This window comes from Lepidochelys olivacea, assembly GCF_965140295.1.
Source record: "Lepidochelys olivacea isolate rLepOli2 genome assembly, chromosome: 3".
Lineage (NCBI taxonomy): Eukaryota > Metazoa > Chordata > Testudines > Cheloniidae > Lepidochelys > Lepidochelys olivacea.
The window spans coordinates 138,983,407-139,004,800 of NC_140413.1; the positions used below are offsets into that span (position 1 = coordinate 138,983,407).

The window sequence follows — 21,394 nt, forward strand, 5'->3', positions numbered from 1 at the left end:
ATGCACTACACCAATAGCAAGGGTTTCAGGGTCAGCCCCGTGATCTTTAGGCTAAAAAGCATATAGCTGAGTGGGTTGATACTGGAGTGGGAGCCATGAGCATGGATTCACATCCTGGCTCTAACTGGCTGTGTGACTATGGGCAAATCACTTTGCATCTCTCTTGCCCTCTGTAAAATAGGCCCAGTAGTGCTAGCCCATCTCTGTAAAGTGTTTTGAGCTAGTGGATGAAAGAATTATCATTAGTGATTATTCTTACTACCAGGTTGAAGTTCACTTTCTTCTCTGATCATTTCTGGCCACTGTTGCAACTGCTAATGGTTTCAGGATGCAGTAGCATCCTTTTTCAAATGTAGAAGTTAGTATTTCAAAAGATGATATGCTTATAATGTGGGGGCAATATTGAGAATGCATTATTTGATGAGTATGGTTGGCAGCAGTGACGTGCTAAAACCGAATGAAAAGTAAGAATATTCTTGGATTTTTTGCCATATGTTACAACCCTGTATAGAAATTCAACCTTGATGAAGAGAGGACTGAGAGGGGACATAAGTTTTCAAGTACATAAAAAGTTGTTACAAGGAGGAGAGAGAAAAATTGTTCTCCTTAACCTCTGAGCACAGAACAAGAAGCAATGGGCTTAAATTGCAGCAAGGGAGGTTTAGGTTGGACATTAGGAAAAACTTCCTAACTGTCAGGGTGGTTAAGCACTCGAATAAATTGCCTAAGGAGGTTGTGGAATCTCCATCACTGGAGATTTTTAAGAGCAGGCTAGACAAACACCTGTCCGGGATGGTCTAGATAATGCTTAGTCCTTACATGAGTCCAGGGGACCGGACTAGATTACCTCTCACGGTCCCTTCCAGTCCTATGGTTCTATGTCAACACAAAGCCTCCGCACCACTTACACCCTCAAAATAGGCCTTGCAAATTACTCTGCAAATCAGCAAACTTTTGCTCTGAGGGACCAAAGAGGGGAATCAGATTCCAGGTTGAAGGGCTACCTGTTAAAATAAGTGGTGCATGATTTTTTGTTTTGTTTTTTTTGTTAGCCCTATACACAGGAATCGATTTCATCTGAGCTTGCACATGCACATAGCGGGCATTACTGTTGTTCTTCAGACTAGTAAAATCTCTGAGTTGAAATGTGTTTTGGTTTTGTGTGCCTTCTGTATCAAGACTCCTGCATAAACAAGATAAACTGGAATAAAATGAAAATCAAAAGCAATTTTAAATTGGAAAATAGAGTCTTCACAAATGTACAGCACATATGGCTCAGTGTTTTGAATTCTCTTTGTTAGCACCATAGCTGGCAAAATGATAGCTGTCTCTGACTGCGGGAATGAGACTCTCATTAAGAATGCACTAATTGTAGGGTTTGCATGCACTCATGTTCATTACTGATTTGGATCCTGGCTTTCTTAGAGATGCCTCTTTCTTAAGGCTGTACTCCAACAGTTAGATCAGCGATGGGGCTTTTACTCACAGTCACCAAATGTAAATATTAGGGAGGCCTGGTTGGAGGGTATTTTTTAGTACTTCTCCCTGAAATATTCTTTCCCTCTTGGTCCATAAGAGCCCAAGTGTGTTGATTTTCAGGGGGCATTCCAAGGTCTTTCTCTTTAAGGCCTACTTCTTTAAGCCTTTTTCATGAGGTGGTCCCATTTATTTGTGTTAATTGGGAGGTGTTTTTTTTTTCTTTTAAAATGTGGCTGTGTTCTAATTCATGGTTGATTTAGAATTGATATACATGTCAATACAACCTGATGTGCATTCTTATAAATTAAAAGATAAATACTTTACAGACATGTTCAATGAAAAACATTTATCGCTAAAGAAACTTGTGGAGTATTCTTCTTGTAGCTAATCCATTTCCTGTCTGTTGCACAGCTAAAATCGACCAAGAAAATGAAGAGAAGTCACTGACAGAAGCACATAAAAGGTGAGATGAACTAACGCAATAAAACTTTTTCCTTTGAAAGATGTGTTTTCATTCGAAGGTACTGTATTGTAAGCCAACACTAACAGAATTTTCTGGATAGCAAAAGAAATGCATTCAGAAAATACAAGTGATATTTATTTAATGTCAGCTTTGTTTTGAACTTTAGAATAGAAAATCAAAACAACCCAAGCATGCACAGAAGACTATTATAATGGGAAATACACCCATCTTCATGCCTTAAAAAAAAAAAGAAAGAAAGAAGATATTGGCATATGAGTGAACTGTTTGAACCACAGTTCTTCACTTATGAAATATCTGCTGTACTAATAGTTTTTTTTAATATCAAGGATGTGTATAATTAAATGTGATTTGATCTGTAAGAACTCAAATTTTTCTTCAAATGACTTTTGTGATGAAACCACAAATTTCATTACGTATATGAGCAGTGTAAAAGTTTCAAAATTGGGCAAATTCCCCAACTTTGCTGTATTGCACAACTTGTGGTGTGTCCGTGCACAAGTGTGTGTGTGTGGGTACATGTTGTTCAGTGTTTGTTTAAATGATGGAGTAAAAGGTGGGGGCAGGAAAGGTTACTTTGTCAGTCACAGTAAAGGACCAAAATGAAAAATAAGTAAACAAACACCGTTTATATTCTGATCAGACTGATGAATGCATTTCTTTACCTGGTTTTATTTGTGGTGTATAATTAATTAATTTTATTTTTACCCAGTATGAGTGAATGCAGTTGGAACTTATTAGATACAAGTGTGTAGATTAAAATGCTTTTTATAGTCTTTGGTAATTAAGTGCAAGGACTTGTCTCTTTTGGTGTTAAACCGTCTTCGCTTTCCATAGAATTGTATTTAATTGTTGTCACAGTGCCAAAGTTACACCCAGTGAATAGAAAACTGCATAATATAGTCCTCTTTGATTTGCTCTTGTCTCTTTAAATTCAACTGGCAGAATATAGGATTTCTAAGTAGTGCAGCATAAATAGTTTTGCGATTGGGGCCCATCTGAAGTCTTGGTAAATTATATGTAAGACATTATTAAAATCATTTAGAGGTTTATAATTGCTAAACTGCAGGCTCAGTATTCTTAAAAGCTGTGACGCAAATCCCATAGTAAAACCCAATCTCTGGGTAAGCAAGGGAAATTTTTGAGCATTCCTACTGTATTTTACTGTAAATTAATTGTTCTGTTGGGGGGCTGTCAGACTTCAAAGTTCACTTCCAAACCTGGCAAATCCTCAAGTATTCTGTCCAGGGACCCTTGCCTCAGCACTGCCTTTGGTTTCCCTTCCCTGCTTACTCCCCATTTTCTTGCCAGACTGGCTTAATTGGAACTGTTCTAATGATGCGTGCCTGTGGCCATGGCTATGGCTACACCTAGTGTCTATAGGGACAGTGGGAAGGAGAACAGAATGTCCATCCCCATGGTCCTTCCTCTGGTCTTGTCCATTCCTGCCCACCAGCCCTCTCTCTCTCCCTCTCCGTCTCTCTGCAGAACCTAGATCCTACATAGGTTGGTGGGGAAAGGAATTATGCCTTATAAGCATATCATGCATTTGTCTAGCAAGGATGATCTGGACTTTTAGCAACCTTTATGTTGTATACCAAAAATTATGTTAAGATTTAAGATTTAATATTAAGAGACAGAACTTACTCTGTCCACTCACTAGCTATGGAAAAATACATTTACATGATAATATTTCTTTAACTTCTAGCCAGAAACACACTCTCCTTTTTGCTATAGCATAGAATGTTAAAAATGGACATCTCCATAAAAGTACAGAAACTCTAGATAAAACGCACTTGCAAAAAAAATCTAATTTGAATAATGTTTTGGACTCAATGCACCAATGTGTACTTTAGAAAAATACATATATCCTTTCTTTCCCTTCCCACTACTGAAATTCTTATTCAGCCACTAGAATAAAACTTTTGCTAAGATTTTGAAGGTCGCTTCTTGGTCAATCTCCTTTGAGAAGGATATTTTCAGTGCTAAAGTTTTCTTTAAATATCTTCAAAATAAAATGCTTGGATGTTGAACTATTTTAAAGGAGGAGAGCTTAGGAATGCTAAATAAGAGATTAGTTACATTCTGTTAATCATAGGTAGAACAGCAATGTATTGAATGAATAGAGAAGTGAGTAGTACAAGAAAGTGATGGATTAGATGAAGCAAAATTAATGTGATTAATGTACTTGGATTTTTCTTTTTGAAGTGGTTAACTTTAGCCTACATACAACTTAAACACTTAAAATCTACCTCATGATAGTATTTCTTTAACTTCTAGCAAGAAACAGACTCCCCTTTTAGCTATAGTATAAAATGTTAAAAATTGATATTACCATAAAAATACAGGTTTCAGAGTAGCAGCCATGTTAGTCTGTATTCGCAAAAAGAACAGGAGGAGTTGTGGCACCTTAGAGACTAACAAATTTATTTGACATAAGCTTTCATGAGCTACAGCTCACTTCATTGGATGCAATCCGATGAACTGAGCTGTAGCTCACAAAAGCTTATGCTCAAATAAATTTGTTAGTCTCTAAGGTGCCATAAAAATACAGAAACTCTAGGTAAAAAGCACTTGCAAAAAAAATCTAATTTGAATAATGTTTTGGGCTCAGTGCAACAATGTGTACTTTAGAGAAGCGGAGTTGTGCAATAGATGAGCTGAAATGGAAAGTTAATCTTCCACACAAAATAAAGACAAAGAAAATGGAATGTCTGCTCCAGAGACTCCATACAGTGTATAGCTGTTCATTTGTCACAAGTGAGAAAATGTTTAATCAGTTCTGAAATGATGTATTCTCTCTTTATTTATCGTGTTTAGTGACTTTAAGAGTGTCAGTATGTAAAGTGTTTATCCAAGGAATGGATTTCTGGCACATGGATAAAATGAAAAGTGAAATGTTTAGCACACAATAGGCATATGTTCCAAGGTCTCTCTGAGTAAGTATCCTGAGATGAGAAGAAAGCACACAGGTCTGTGTTTATCTAGCTTACGCAGGCAGACAAGGAAGGCTCCAGCCTGGTATTAACACTGAAGTGACATGGAATGTCTTTGCCATACCCCAAACAATTACATCACTCCCTTAACAATATTGATAAAGTGCAATAAAAAGGAACCTGGCACTTTCCAATTAGACCCTCATTCGTAAATACTTGTGAACCTGTCAAATACTTCACAAGTTAAAGTAGGAACCACTTTTTTTTTTTGAGGGGGGAGAAGAGAGGGAGAGTGTTGGGAGGAGAAGGGCTATGAATTATATTTTACATTGTTTTCATTTTAAATAATCCTTAGGTAATTTAGGTTAAGCACTTCTCATTTTGTCCTGCGGCCCACAGCTGTATGGCTGAAATACTGAACTTCTGCTAGATATTGATGGATGGATGAAGTGACTCTCTACTAAAATTAGAACACTTGGCCTTGTTTTCACAAAGAATTAAGAACAATTTCCTCTTCTTCCCCCTACCCCTTTTTGTTGTGTTCAGCTACTGAACGTTTTTGCTTGGTTGACAAGTTTTTTAATCATGACCTTCATTTTCTGGGAGTGGGGAGAGAAGTTTTAGTTCCATTTTTTGGGGGGGAAGGAAACTGCATTTAATGCAATTTACAAGGGATAAGGTTTGATCATACAACTTACGACAGGAAAAAGAGGCCCACAATATCAGACCGTCATTGTCACCGAAATACAGTAGTTATGATACAGAAGTTTCCTTCCTTCCTTCCTTCTCACCCCCTCCTACACACTTCATTGCAGGGTAAGAGCAGCCACATGTTACTGGCACATTGTCAGAGCTGTGTCTGGCCTTCATATCTTCTCATACGGGTTCTTGTAGAAGCAGGAGCTAAGTAGTAAAGCCAGACCCATCAAAAATGGCAACAGCAATGCTGCAGCAAGATCAATTCGCTTTCCTGGACTGTGTGCCTGTGAATGAACAGCTGAAGCCTTAGTACCCATTATTAAGCTGTTTTGATCTATGTTTCCTTTGGGCCTAGTTCAAAGTCTGGTTCCCATATTAAGTGCTTATCTCTTTAAAAAAAAAAAAAAAGGTGGTATGCTAGTTTCCCAAAATCAATAGCACTAGAGGATTTAGCATGAATCTTCCTCTTCCATCACCACAGTGTCTGCTTGTAGAGAAACACTTTGGAATCCATGTACAAGTTCGCCTTCAGAGCTTGGAGAGAGTCCACTTACTAGTGCTATCCATTTGGCAAATTATGAAACAACAGATTCTAAGCCCAATACAGTAGCTACTAGTTGGGCTAGTAATGCTTAGATGTGGGTGAACCCTAACAGATTCGGACTGGGAATCTGACATCTGTCAAAAACAATTAATTTGCACTGAAAATTACTCCGTTTCAGATGATTTATGTGGAGCCTCTGAAAATGACGTTGCTTGGAGTAGTGCATGTTTAGAGTCTTCTAGATTATTACAGTGTGTCCCTTCCAAATATTATAAACTATATTTTTATGTATGTTTTCACTGTTTTCTACATTTTCAGGCAAAATGGTGATAAGATGTGATTACCAGGAGGCATTCACATTTAAGGGCTGCTTTCCTTTGGGCTCCTTAGATGGCTGAAGGCTGTAGAAAAGAGTTTTACGAATACATTTTGCTATCGATCCCTGGTAAAGGCCAGATAGACCAAAATGTTGGATTATCATCCTGGCTGGGTTATGTTGTGATGGATTTAAATTGATATGAGAATTTAGAGTAAGTTCTGCTATGTGAAATTGAAATTTGCTCTGTGATGCAGTAACAGGTACTTGATATATAATAAAAGGACAAATGGATGGTTTCTGCACACTAACGTAATTACTGGCTGCGGAATTTAGGATGAGTACAATTGGATATGGAACACCCATCTACTCATTTCAGGATGTTTTTGGTTTGCTTTATTTCATTATTTGATACAGGTACTTCTACATTCCAAGGATTGCTAGGTTTTAAAGTGCTTCCCAAGTGCTGTCTCTCAGGCACCTCTTTGTTTTCTGAACTTTTTTTTTTAATGCATTTAGCAATGTTATGTTGCTCTCTTTGCTGTAGTAACAGGTGAATTGTGGGAATGTTTACCTCCAAAATTCCCTAAGAAATAATGTAGGCCTGACAGGACACTCCTTGCATGCATAGAACTTCCATCAGCTTCAATGGCATTAGATATGGTAGGGACCAATACTTCACACCTGCTCTTGTGCTGACAGGTTGATGACACCTAGAGTAATAACAAACCTAATGGTAGAATGGTACTGTTGAAAAGCAATACCTAGAAATGTAGCACCTAAGTCTGGTAAGCCTTTAAAACCTTAAACGTTGCTTCCACCCCGCTCCCCACCACACAATGGTTTGGATTTCCTTCAAAGGGGATCTGTGAAGCTAAAATGTAATTGAATGAATGCTTGAAATATGTGTTGAAAACTCCCACTAGCAAGGCTGAGAGTGGAGAGAGAGATTGAGCAGAAAAACTAAAATTTAACTGAAAGTTCAGAGAATACGGTTGGACTCTTTCTTTCTCCTCTGGGTTCCTTTCGCTACTGTTTTCCTTGCCACCCACACCCTTGTGACCTTCCATTCATTAACAGTTGATTCCTTCCCTGTTAGATCTTCTTCTCACTTGGTGGCTCATATTACTGGTGTGAGTTACTCAGCAGTAGGAATTTACACATCGTAGCTATATATTAGTTGTAGCAGGAGGGAAATGCTCAATGGGAAAAGGGCTGAAAAAGGAAACAGGTAATGTATGAGCTTAGGAACTGCCACACATGAGGTCAATGGTCTTTCTAGTCCAGTGCCCTGTCTCTGATAAAGGCAAGTGTCAGACCATGTAAATCCCCTATACTGGGTAATTAGGGAACAACGTTTCCCATAAAGGAAAGGTTTTTCCTAAACCCAGGCAGAATCATGAAAATGTATGTCCATTTATGAAATGTTTGTCTTATCTAATTTTTGAAAAAAAAATCCATTTACATGTCTGTTTTTTGAATGTTTAAGTATTATGTTGTGGGTTGGCGTTTTTTCCCTTTTTTAAAATTTCCTGTTATCAGTTTTAAATTTATTGCCTTTTAATTTCATTAGGGAACTTCAAGTGCTAACACAAACGTGTATCAAATGGGACAAGGCTTAGAAGTACCAATTTTATGTTATTGAAGATTGTTGCTTCTTGGAATAGCTAGTTCTAAAGCTCATAAGGAGGGTCTATTCTTAGCTCTACAGTAAATGAGATGCAGGAGTTAGTTCAAGAAGCAATTCTAGTGGAGTACTAAGTAATAGTGACACGAATATAATTAAGGTCAGTATCTTTGGAGTAAGAATCATACTGCAAATTAGCACTGTGGCACTAAGCTTTTAGAAAAGGAGGTTTTAAACAAAAAATCAAGGAGCTAGTCAAAAACCGCTCTAATTGCAGAAATTAAAATCCTTAGATCCAGCACGTTTGCTTTTTTTGACAACCGCAGCGTGTTCAGCAAGTGGTTTCACTACAGTGATGCCAAGATAGTTTTCTTGAGAGATTACAGCTGAATTAGAATTAATCATATTTTTATTGCAGCATGCATCATCTTGTGCTTAAGTAACACCAACAAACCCTGGTCATCTGCGGGCAGGATCGAACCGGGGACCTCTGGAGCTTAGTGCATGAGCCTCTCTACCACATGAACTAAAAGCTAACTTGCTCTTAGCTAAGGCTGTAGAGCAGACTCATTTTATCTCTCTCTAAGTGGTCTCAGTGCCACTAGATGGGACAGGACAGAACACCACACCCAGGAGATGTGTGGGTTACACTTATATGCACTGAAAGTTATCTTCTATCACATTGCCCAGTTGGCAAGTGTAGCTACATTCTTCTGTAGTTCCTCACAGTTTAGTCTTGTCTAGCCTAGATAATTTTGTCATTCAAATTTTTATTGGGAAGTGGAGCAGGAAGAGAAGAAAATAGAGTAGGAAGAGTAGATATGTCCCTGCAGGCATTGCCCTCTTCCCTTCTGTTGTAAGAATCACCTTATGGGTTAGATCCTGATCCAGCTCCCAATGTCCTGGGCACACCAGTTAAGTTAGACAGTTGCAAGGAATGTGGTTTAATTAGGTCACAGTTTTATTAATTAAACTCATCTGGGACATATCTAGCAAAAACTTGTATAGTGCAGGTCATCATTCCTTCCTTAATTGTTTCCACCTGGTGGAGGCCTGCTGTCAGCCTCCCTTTCTTCCATGGTGAGACCTCACCATCCTCCCCTGGTAGAACATGAGGGTTAAGAGGCTGAGGAAAAAGGGCTATTTCCTCACTGTACCAAACATTAGGAGCCCCAACCCTGCTACCCAGCTTCTTTAGGGGATGCCAGGCATTAGCCAAATCTGTGTTTAATGTTGTATGTGTATTGAATCTGATAAGATACATGCGGAGTTTTCTACTTACATAATTAAAGAAATTGATGTCCCTCATCCTGCAGAGACATCCAGTATCACAGAGACATGGGGGTTCACCAGCATGGAGCATCTTTCAAGACTGGGCCTATGTCAATAAAATAAATTTCTCGAAGTAAAACAAAAAATATTATGTGGAAGGTCACCTTGCATCTCACACACACAACTCCTTTAAAAATGGTAGCATTATGGTACGTCTACACAGCATCAAAAAACTCCGAACCCAACCCTGCAGCAGCGAGTCTGCAGCGGGATAATTCTAGGGTTGAAAAGGTAGGTTAGTCTCCACGCTCACTTCACTCTTTGGCCTCTCTGAGAGTTCCAACAAGATTGCTGCTTTCTTCCAGTCGCGGCTGTAGATTTTGTATAATGGGCTTTGTCCATGGGAAACTAGACCGAGGAAGCCAACAACCACTGGATGGCTTCAGGCATTAGATTACTGGCCTGGGCTGCATTTGAATTGGCATTCTAGAGACAAAAGGCATAATCCTTTAGCAACATCCTGAGTCAATCAGTCCCCTGCAAATTGTAACTTTTCCAAAGAAATGTTTATGAAATAGCTTACATTCAAGATGCAACATTCAGAGTTTAACGATTCTCTGCCACTTACACTGTACGTTCTGTGACAGTTGCTGAATCTGTAAGTGTTGCTGAATCTGCTACACTCATTATAAAGTATAAATTATAAATATTTATGTTGTGCAGTTATATTATTTATTCATTTATACTTTTGATACGATCAGTTGTTATCATTAAGCATTAAGGATGTTGAGTGTTCGTTGTCATATTAAGAATAGAAAAATACCACAAAATACTAGTTTGCCACAATATAGTTTGTTGGCCTTCCGCTTTTATGATTTATGTTGGGTGGTGGCTGGCATAGGAGTACTCTGTGAAGATATTCCTCCAAAGCATTTCCCCCCACCCCCCAAATACAAAGTTGTTTGATTTTTTTCTTTATTGGAGCAATAAAACATTTTTGCATTCAGTATACATTTATGGGATGGGGGGGTGGAGATGAGGAGGATGATTTAGAATGAAAAACATTGCAAACATTTGGAAACTTTTTATGGGGGGCAGGGGAGAAACTTGAGACCTTAGTGCGTTCTCTAAAGAACAAAATTACAAAAACCATAGTTACACAATATAAATCGGCAAAAGCAAGGAAAGATTGATGGTTCCTGGCAGTTAATTTAAAGTGGTATGTTAACTTGGCTTTGTTTTTAATACAATAATACTGTTTTCTGCCTAACAAAACAAAATTTGCTTATAAAATTTTGAATGCTTGATTTTTTTTCCCCATACTTGTGTTTACAATCAAATTTCCCCACTTTTCATTATGCAGGACAAGGATGGCAATAGGTGAAAATGTGTAAAAACTGTATGAAAATGCACTCGTAACCTTGAAACCACAATAAAAAGGGAACCTGAATTAAATATACCAGCTTGTCCAAGTGACTGTTTGGGATCCTGTTTCTTCCAGTCACCTATCTCAGAAACTAGGAGGTTGGCCCCTTTTATCCCTTTTTGAAGCAGAACCCAAGAGGGAAGAGGCTTAATTCCACCTGCTAGAGCTGCTGAGAGCCCTCCAAATCATAAGCCCAACCTTGATCAGATAGGTGGCGTTTCCTTGTTTACATATTCTCACCAATGTGTTTATGCTAAAGGAGCTGTATATTCTATACAAGAGACAACAGAATATTTGTCATTGCTTTTGCCGCTAAACAAAATGATGCTGAGAGGGGTTAATATGACAATTCATTTGACTAACTTTCCAGAACTCAGCTACTAACTGCTAGCTATATACTGTACTCTTGTTTTCATGTCTCACCTTAAATCCAAAGGGCCAAATGTTGCCCTTATAACAAACTTATAAAGCCTCGCTACATAAGTTGGGCCTTAATATAATACAACTCATGTCAAATTTAAATAGAGCAATAAGTTGCATGTCCTTGTATAGCACCTTGTTGATTACATCTAGCTGTTCTTCTCCCTCTCCAAACACGCCTACGCTTCCCCTTACTCGACCTTAGTTATTAGCTGTTTTACCTGTAACCTTAATCACTGGATAGCATGTATTTTATGAAGTAGATAAACCTACTATCTGAATCTGGGAATACTTCTGGAACCCAAAGCCTCACAACTACTACCAGGGAGGGAAATCCCATGAGGTAATGTCAATTAATTAAACTCAAATTTACGTAAGTGAGTAGTAACTTTAGTGCATATCAACAACAGCTGACCGAATATAGCTGCAGTTGAAGTCCTTCATTTGTTAAACAATCTAGAATCATCTTCCATGGTCTTAACTCCATGTTTAGACTGATCACTGCTACTATGCTGTGCCTTCAGGTGTTTTGTTTTGGGTGTTTGGAACCATGATGTAGAGAGAGAGAGTGTGGGTTAACCATCTCTCAGTAAGGTCAGCCAGGAATAATGTCCCTGCAAGTGAAATTCAAACCATGTCTCTGGACCTGTAGTTACCTTTATTTGTTGGCTGCTGTAGCCTGAGGAGACTCTGCAGCTGTTTCTTCACTGCTGAGTAGTATTGATTCTAATTCATTTCTTAAAAATGCCAATTTGTGGTTTGTTCCTCCATTCCTCTTTCTTCAGCAATAGGAACTCCCATATCATCCACAAATTAAGAGAGATATCTCCATGCACACACATTTTGTTAGTATTGATAAACTGGTCAGATGAATGGATAGTTGTCCAGTTGATGTATGACACATGGCAGACCTGAATTTGAATCATTGTGTGTTACTGTAGTGTGTTAACTGGGAACAAAAAGATAAAGCAATCTATGGCTTGCCCTCAAAGTATTTCTAATTGATTTGACCCAGTAGGTCGACATGCTGGTGGTGAGTAGGTTTAAAAATATGATTCAGGTTTTTCTAATAATGCTGATTGTTACGTGTAGTTGTTTTGTAGTCTATCTATAGAATATCTATAGAAAAACGCACAATAGCAGAGGTGTAAAATAAGTAGCATGTATTGACCCATTAACCTTTTACCCCCAATTGGGGATATTGCAGATTATGTATTCCTTAAAACATCCGATCCTAAACCGAACTTCACACCCCTTGATAATCTGTACGTTATTCCCTGATAAACAGAAACTTCTATGCTTAAACTCTGTACCGTTTTCTTTTTATTTTAACATCATCTTAATAAAATTTTTAGGTCTAGGATGTTTTTCTGAAATGTGCCTGGAGATGAAACAATTAAGTTTTTAGAGATTAGATTGGGGAAAGGGAAGACTGGGGGAGGAGGGAAGCTAACCACCTTCCCTAATCTCATTTCCTTATTTATTTTCTCAGAAACCACCACCTTCACAGATTTAGCAGATTTAATGATATTTAAATGTTCTTTGGGGCCAGTGTGGGGAATATGAAAACCTATTTAAAATCCTTTTAACAGATATTTGGCCTTTGCCCTGTCTGGATAAGGCAGCAGTGTGAACCATCAGTGCCTTATTTTTAATCAAGCTTGAAAAGTCACGCTGACTGGAACAAAGCCACTGACCTCCTGTACCTCTATTAATCCTTGAAAATAACCCTAACCCTCCCCTCTCCCACCTTCTCTGATGCACAGATTTTGTGTTGTTTTGAAACATGATTTAGTAGTATGGGGGATGTAAGCACCTTTCATTTGAGGAACTCGTAGTGCTTTATGAACATTAAGCAAGTTCCACAACACCTCTTTGGAGTAGTAAGTACACCTGTTTCACAGATAGGGAAGGTGAGGCACAGGGAGCTTATGTGACTTTCACAAGATCATATGTTACTGAAACAAATTTGGAAATGGAACCCAGGAGTCGTGACTCCCAGTCCCCTACTCTGACCACCATACACATGCTGCATATATAGCTATAAGCACTATTGAAATGTGTTTTGCTTCAAGGTTTGTTAAAAGACCAGGTAGCGGGGTAGTCACCCACTCCGGCCTTAAAGGTCTTAAAACAGCCCAGAAGAGGGCTGTGGCTGGGAGCAAGCAGTTCCCAGGCTGACTGGGGGAAGCAGGCTCAGCTGTTGCCATGCCCCAATCAGGGCTCAGCTGGCCCTTATAAGAGGGCAGTGGGCCAGGCGCAGACACTCTCTCTCTGCCTTGAGAAGGTACCTGGAGTGGACCAGGGCTGGGGAAGGCCAGAGGAGCTGGGAGGCTGCAGACTGGAAAAGCCCCAGGCTGCAGGCCTGGCAGACGGCCTAAAAAAGTGTACTGGGATTGCAGGGGGAAGCCCACGGGTAGGCAGAGGCAGCAGGTCCAACCCCCCCTTGCCTGTGATGACTGGCTAATACACTGCAGTCCGCTCAGTATGTGGGGGCTTAATGGTGACTGGCAGTAGCCAAAGACTGAGGCAAGGTAGGGATAGTGGGTGGGGGTTCCCCTGGGAGGGGGAGACCCAGAGACTGGGTGAAAGGGGCACTGGGGTTGGGGAGGGACACAGGGCCAGCGGCAAGTGGGACACCGGCCTGCAGAGGGCGCTCCAGTGGCTGGAAAAGCAAATTCCCTGAGAGACCAGCAGGAGGCTCTGCAGGGGTTAGTCACAACACCGTGACAGACCAACAAAGCATCTGTTGTGTGGCTCAATAATGTGGTAATGAAATGTGAAATGGCAATATCCACTCCTAACTTCATGGGTTTATTTGCGACTTTGTCTAAGTCCCTTTTTATAATTGAGCCATATGCTCCATGTCCCCTCCAGAGTCAGCTTTGAGGTCTCTCTATTTTAACATATGTAAACTGTAATCTTACGGATTACAAAATCTGATATTCACAGAGTATGCTAACGTAAACAAGTTACTGCTTCCCAAATTTCATTCTGGGGATCTAGGGTCACTTCTCCCTCGCTTTGTCTTGATCATTTGCTTTTCATATCTGAATCCTGCCTCCTTCTCCTTCAAGATACAGTAAGGAGAACATCAACATACCTCTGACTAAAGAAGTTGAGATGATTACCTTGGATTTGTTTCACCTGTGCTACCAGGATAGATAAATACCTGGATTCCTGGGGCTTCCTGCTTTTAGGTCCAACTGTGTTGCAGGTTGTGTCTTCTGCATTTGCACTAACAGGTGTTAGAAAAGTGACACATTAACTGACAATCTGCCAAGCTTCTGGTCTTTCACATTTTACAAACAGCTTAATTTCCCCTTCCCTCAAATTGGTTGCCATGGGAGGTGATCAATCCAGCTGGGGACTTGCATTCTGTTGTAACTGACTGGAAGAAGGAATGCCATTAGCTAGAGTTAAACATAGATGTATGGCTGAATTGGCTATACTGGTGGTTCGCAGCAAGATTAGCAATGATCAGAGGAAAAGCCTGACTAACTCCCTTTGATCCCATGGATTGTTAATGAAAGCCTTCATGTCTTCTGTAAATGTTAGTACCATTTATCAAACTCAAACATGTATTTGTTGGATTTTCATTCTGGCCTGGCTCCCTGCTTGATGAGATCGTTTCATGTAGAGTGATTATAGCTTGTTACCTCAAATTTAAACACATTGCTTGAGATGACTATTTTTCATTCTCTTGTGATGATCATCTTCTAGTAAGGTTGATGATGTTTTTTTCAGATCAGTCATTTTGCTATTAGGGTTCCCTTGTTTCATGCTATAATTGGGTCTGATATCCTAGTGTCATTTGCCTATTTGCCTAGGTGTTTGTCAAAACCGAGCCTCTTCTTTCTTTGAGCTACTGATTTTCCTGTGTTTTGCAAAACACAGAATGGTCTTTAAGTAGCTTACTCAGAAATGGCCACTGACTCAAAAGGTGCCTGAAGATTCCCAAGCCATCCTGTAATGCCCATCACTCTCCATATGCTTTTGATTAGCTGTCTGGCACATGCACTAACAACTGTCATAGCACTATTGCTGTAACTATAATTAAGGTAATCAGTCAGTTGGTTCAGTGGGTGAAATCCTAACCACATTGAAGTCAATACCAAAATTTCTTTGTTTTCAGTGGGGCCAAGATTTCACTCTGTGACTAATATGGTCTCACCATGTATGGGTTCATAAAATGTTATTTCATGGGTGGTTGAATAGTAGTAATCTGAACTACCATGTGGGGCACAAAACTGGTTCCCTGTCTGTCTAATCTCTCCTTTAGTGTCCATTGCTGTACTGTCGTCTTGTCCCATTCTCCTACACCCCAAACCAGCAGGCTTTGGAAGCATTGTATGAATAGCGTAACACACAAATAAAATAAATATTCTGATATGTTCTGAGCCATTGTGTTGTGAAAAAATGTTGCGGACAAACTGGCCAATTTTTCATAGAAACGTGAAAATTTGAATTCTCATATTTTGATGTAATTGTTCTTGAAGACTATTTTGAACACGTTGGCATTTTTAATTGCAAATAAAATTGGATGAGATTTCAGTAAAATTATCTCAAGGAATAGGTGTATAACTTTATCCTTTTGAATTGAAATTCATATTTTTTTTTCATGTTGACCATTTTTTAAAATTTGGAACTAAGAGAGAGAGGCTCTAATTATGGGGGGGGGTTTACATTTCATTGAAATCACAGCTATTGTGTTAAATCTTGTTGTGTAGTCCTCTGTATCCTTCAAGAGCAATTCTTGCTTGCTCTTCAGCTCTACATATTTTACTTTGTCATCTATTCTAGCGATATCTATGTTCAGAAATGGGTGTCAAACACAGTTATGTCAGAATCGTGATTGATAACTATTTTCTAGTATGACTGTTGCTAGCAGTTTTACTATTGTCTAGGGTAGAAAAGAATTGTTGTAATACCACCTTTCTATGGACTGCTAGATTGTCTATTGTCGTGTTTCATAGTGAAAGACTGTTTGGAACTGCTTTAGATTTCAGCTCTGTTTTAAAATAGTTTCAAATATAATAAAAATGCAATGCAAGGAAAGGCGTTGAGGTCTGGCTTTGCTGGGCTCTGAAGAGAGTACATTCATTCTTGGCTTTAATATGGACAATGCTTTGGTCAAAAACAATGTGTGTGTTATTAAATACCAAACCCCAACCATTGCTGAGGAAATATATTGTAACAGAATATGTACAGGAAAACATCAGAGCTAGATAATCCGTATATTTCACTCCTATTAGCAATAGTAATTGTGTATTATGCCAGGTTTTGGATGCAGAAAAAAATTCTATATCAATAGATAACAAAATACTTGATGCTTTTGTTGTCTTTGGCAGCTTTTTGGAAACTGCAGCCTATTTCTGTATGAAACCAAAAATGGGAGAGAAGGAAGTGTCACCTCATGCTTTCTTCAGTATTTGGCATGAATTCAGTTCTGACTTCAAAGACCTCTGGAAGAAGGAAAACAAACTTATTCTGCAAGAAAAGTAGGTGTCCTCATTTTTACAATGACTGTTAATATTCTTTCCAAAAGAGTATTTGGAGCAATATCTCAGGAAAAAATCAACATGGGCATAAAAATACATTTAATGTCTTTCAAATAGCTTCTGATACAAACTTTTATTAATTTTTTTTATAAATACATCCTAACAGTCATGAAGTCTAGTAATCAGTAAAAATTTCAGTTTGTGCCAAGCTTTTTCTGTCTTTGTCCACATGACCATGAATGACGCATTAGAGCATGTAATTGATACATCACTATTAATCCAGCCAATGAAACATTATTCACTTAAGTCCTGAAAGTCATTGAGAGGTTTTCTCATTCATATGTTTATAGTGAGTCATAGACCGGGCTCAATATCCAGAGATGATATCCTAAAATATTTGACCTATTATAGCAGGGGGAGACAAAAATCTAGCAAGGTCATCCCACAGAGAGAACCAAAACAAATAAAATACCCAAACTCTAGTTTTTTGAGCTTTCTTGCACCATGATAGAAATAAGGCATGATCACTGAAAAAAAAATTGCCATAACTGCCTGTGCCTTGTGTAACCCTCTGGTATGTGTGTATAACAGGTGCCCCTTTGTGCCGATCCACAGATGATGTGGGTCTGTTACAGCTCTCAGCTAAGAAATCTTGGCTCTTTAGCTAAAGCTAGTATGTTGGCTAAGATGGTGGCTGTCATATAAGCGGGAGCTTGTCCAGTCATTCTAACACCCACTGAGACGTGGATTACAACTTGTGCTAGAGGAGCTATTGTATGCTATATATAGTTGTTGGTTTTAGTAACTCAGTGAGCATAAGAATGTTGCTATGATTTAATAAATGTCAAAATAAAATGAAATTTTACAGAGGTAGGCCTGAACAGCAAATGTTTATAGACATGCATAACTTTACACATGTAGTCACAATGACTTCCTTGGGAAGTTAATGAAATTACTCAGATTATCAAAACTTGTCATGTAAGCACATATTTAGGCACCTAACTAAAAAGGGCTTGCTTTTCAGAAGTGCTGAGCATGCACAATTCCCACTGAAATTAGATTACTGCGTGGCTAAAGTCAATGGAAACTATAGGGACCTAGCACCTAGAAAATCAGGTATCTAAGTCAAATCAAAACAATTGATTTTTAAGTACAGGGGAAGATATTTTAGAGTGAATTCCCTTTTCACAATTAAGAAAACGAGGACTGGATTCTGATTCTATGGCAAGTTTACGGAGCAAATATTAACACGGTGCAAGTACTTACTGGACGGGGGTGCACTTCATTTTACTGCCTGTCTGAAATGATTTCATGTACTTAAATCTCTCTCTTTAGTATTTAACTTCAGCCCAAGTTCATTCTGTCTCCAGTTTCCCGGGTTGGGATATAGTTGCCAAAGGTTTATCTTGTGTTTCCATGTATTTTTCATAAAATTGTTTTTAATTTTTTTTTCTTTTTCTGATTATTAGGTTATTTTTCTTAAAATGGTGAGAACGCCTCTCACTGTACATATTGTTTCCTTTAGTATTTTTTTTAAAAGGGGGGGAAATACATTTTGACTCTTTAAAAGATCAGCTCATGGAGAATTTTGAAAACACTTTTTAGATTCTCTGCTTGTTATACAAATGTTTGTTTGCTTTGTTTCTCCACATATTTTGAAGTACAAGAGAAGTTGTAATGAAAACAAGACCATTAAGTTTTCACTTGCTTGGGTTTCTTATTACCCTACCTGAAATCATTGTCCTCCATATATGGTATCCTATATAGATCGGTGTGGAGGAGGAGATTATGATGATCTGAAAAAAGAGGTCCATGACTTCCCATGGGAGAAATTCATTCAAGGCAGACAAACACCTAAGAAACAAAGACCCACTTTTATGAATGTTTTTCCATTATGATATGAGGAATGTGGAATACAGAAAATAGTACATCATGCTGAACTGACTCAAGGCTTTTTTGTAATGTTCTGTCAGCATGGATTAAGAATTTTGGAGGTCCTGGCTTGCTCTTTCCATCCCCAGGGTACCAAGGTTAATGATAATTAATACTACTTAATAATAGTGATTTGCATCTAACTATATAACTGTTAACTAATCACACCCCAGCAGGAGGTGCTATAGAGGCAACAGGCAAAATCTTAGAGGAAAAGGAATAATTTACAGAGCTGGTCAGAAATGTGAACTTTTTCTGTGAAAAATATCATTTTCAGCAAAACATGACAAATCTGAAATATTTCAACAGAAAATCAAAATATATAGATTCTGAAATGCTATTTGCAGTCCCTCATGAGAGATGTAGTTCAGGTGTCTCATGCTCTCTGTCTCCTCCATAAGATGGACCCCTGAGCCAGATTACAATTGCATCACCTCCCATCACCAAAATGTGAGACATCATGGCTGTTGCATGGGCCATGATGCATCGTGGAAGATTAAATCCATCTGGGGATCCCATCCTATAAAAAAGAATGAGTGACCCAAACTACAACACCTATGAGGCACCACAGTGGCATTTAACTGAATCTATCTATTTTTGGCTTTGGCCAGATTTTTGATGAGCAATTAGATTTTCCATGGAAAGCCCATACATTTTGTGAAAACTCTAATTTAGTTGAAAACTCATTTTTTTTCCCTCAAACAGTGTCAATGGAAATTTTCTAACCAGCCCTAGTAAAAATATGTTCTCTAGAGGTGTCCTCCAGCCAACTGACAGAATGGTTTTCTTGACCTGTTTTAGTAGCCATTTCCGGCTCTACTGATAAAGGACAGGAATGTTGTGAATTGAAGGCCTCTTTGTACCGGAAGAGTAAAATGGAGAATAACCTGGGCAAGACACTCTCAGCCACTCTAGGGCAACACTCCATAGTATTCCCTACTCCCACAAAATTGCAGTAAGAATTAAAAGGTAGGGACATATCTACAGTTGGTGTAAACTGACATCAAGGCTGTTGGATTTGAGGATCTGGCCTTTTGCTTCCAGAGTGTCCCCAGGACTCTACATCTCTATGGTTCCATGACTTAAATTATTGCCAAATGAATACTTTCCTGAGAGTGCATAGTTTAGCTTTTAACTCAATGGGGAAACACTCTAAATCTGAAATACACTAAGCTGCTTTGTGATGATACATGCCACTCAGATGCCACTGATGTTATTTATACCTAAAAGATTGGTGCCTAGATTACATGCTAGGTGTCTCATGCTAATATTTTAATGGTGAAATCCTGGCCCCCTTGAAGTCAATTACAAAAAGTAGGGCCAGAATTTCACACAGTGTATTTTGAAATCACAGTGGTTGCTTATCTCTGTCTATGTTTGGTAAATCAAGTTATTTTCTGTAGCTAAAATCAAAGAGCAAGGTATTGTCTGTACACATTTATATGACAGGTCTGATAAGAACCCCCCCCCCCCCGTTTTCTTTCTTTGTTGCAATATAATTCTGTTGTTGGGGAAATAATTGCTGCAAAAAGGAAAGCAGTTTGACAGTGATCATATTTGTAAGAACTGAACCCTGTTCTTTTGTTTGAGCCCTAAACAATGTTCTTTGTTTAAGATTACACTGTGTACAGCATTTCTGGCCTAGTTTTAAGGTCCTTGGTCTTCAGCAGGGAAAACAAGGGGGAGTGATAGCTTCTTATAGTAGAAGTTCCTTATCCAATCTCTGTAAATGTGAGTCAAATTGTTAATACAATAACTTACCCAAAGGCCTTTCATAAATGGGTTTTTTTCTAAAGTGCACCCTTATGTTACAGATGTGCCAAAAATGTGTGTGTTTAAAGAAAGCAGTCAGTAATTCTTTATTTTAAATACTTTCCAGTCTGGATTGCAGCTTGTATATTGGTTTGCAGGCATTTAGATAAACACAGCAGTGTCTAGTCTTGGTATTTCTCAGCTACCAGATGAGAAAAACCAAAGAAAAATGGCGCAAGGTTAAGAACAAATTCATTTTTCTGAAGTTTTCAACTGCTTCTACTCAGTTGTGTCAGATGAAATAAAGCAGAAATGGAAAATACCAGTCACAGAGAAAATTCGACAAGACACTGCTGAATACAGTAGCAATACAAAGAAAAATGCACCTGAAATATACATGTAAAGCATATTTCTTCATTAGTACTGTTGGGATTTTCTTAACAGCACTGTGTTTGGTAGCAACACTTTAGTCAAGGGTAAGATGGGCATTCCATTCTAAATCATTCTGAGTTGTTTATAATGTTCTCAGAAATGTTCCCTTTAGGCTGAAATTTCTTATGCTGGGTCTCACCCTAAGGGTGATTTTTTTTTTTTTTAAAGTCTAAACAAGATCCATTGAGCTATTTTTTTTTATTTACACACCTTTGTTTTTAAAGCGTGTTTTGTACTTTAAAATACTTTTGTTCCATGTTTCATAACTAAAAATGGCTTTGGTTTGATATTTAACCTTGGCATGTATAACCTTTTTAGAGATGAAAGGGATATCATAAGTTTGCAAACAACTGGCGTCAAATTCAGCACTCGGTTACATCTGTGCAACCCCACCAACGTTTGAATTTGGCTCTTGATTTTCAATTAACAATCTAACAAGCTTTGAATTATCTCACCTTTTTTCTTCCACTATATTTTTTTTAATGTGCCATTAATAGACCACATGTTGCATTCATATATTATGAGCTCTGAGAATGTGTTTACCTGTATATGTTACAGCCAGACCTCCTGGATCATG

At 38.5% G+C, this 21,394-nt stretch overlaps 1 protein-coding gene across 1 annotated transcript in view; it reads left to right on the top strand.

The window, feature by feature from the left end:
• Positions 1-21,394, top strand: part of FMN2 (formin 2) — a 246,456-nt gene that overhangs the window by 203,255 nt on the left and 21,807 nt on the right. The window contains exons 15-16 of the mRNA XM_084623958.1: positions 1,891-1,942; positions 16,552-16,701. Of these exons, the coding sequence (XP_084480084.1) occupies positions 1,891-1,942; positions 16,552-16,701 (202 nt within the window). The remainder of the gene's footprint in view (positions 1-1,890; positions 1,943-16,551; positions 16,702-21,394) is intronic.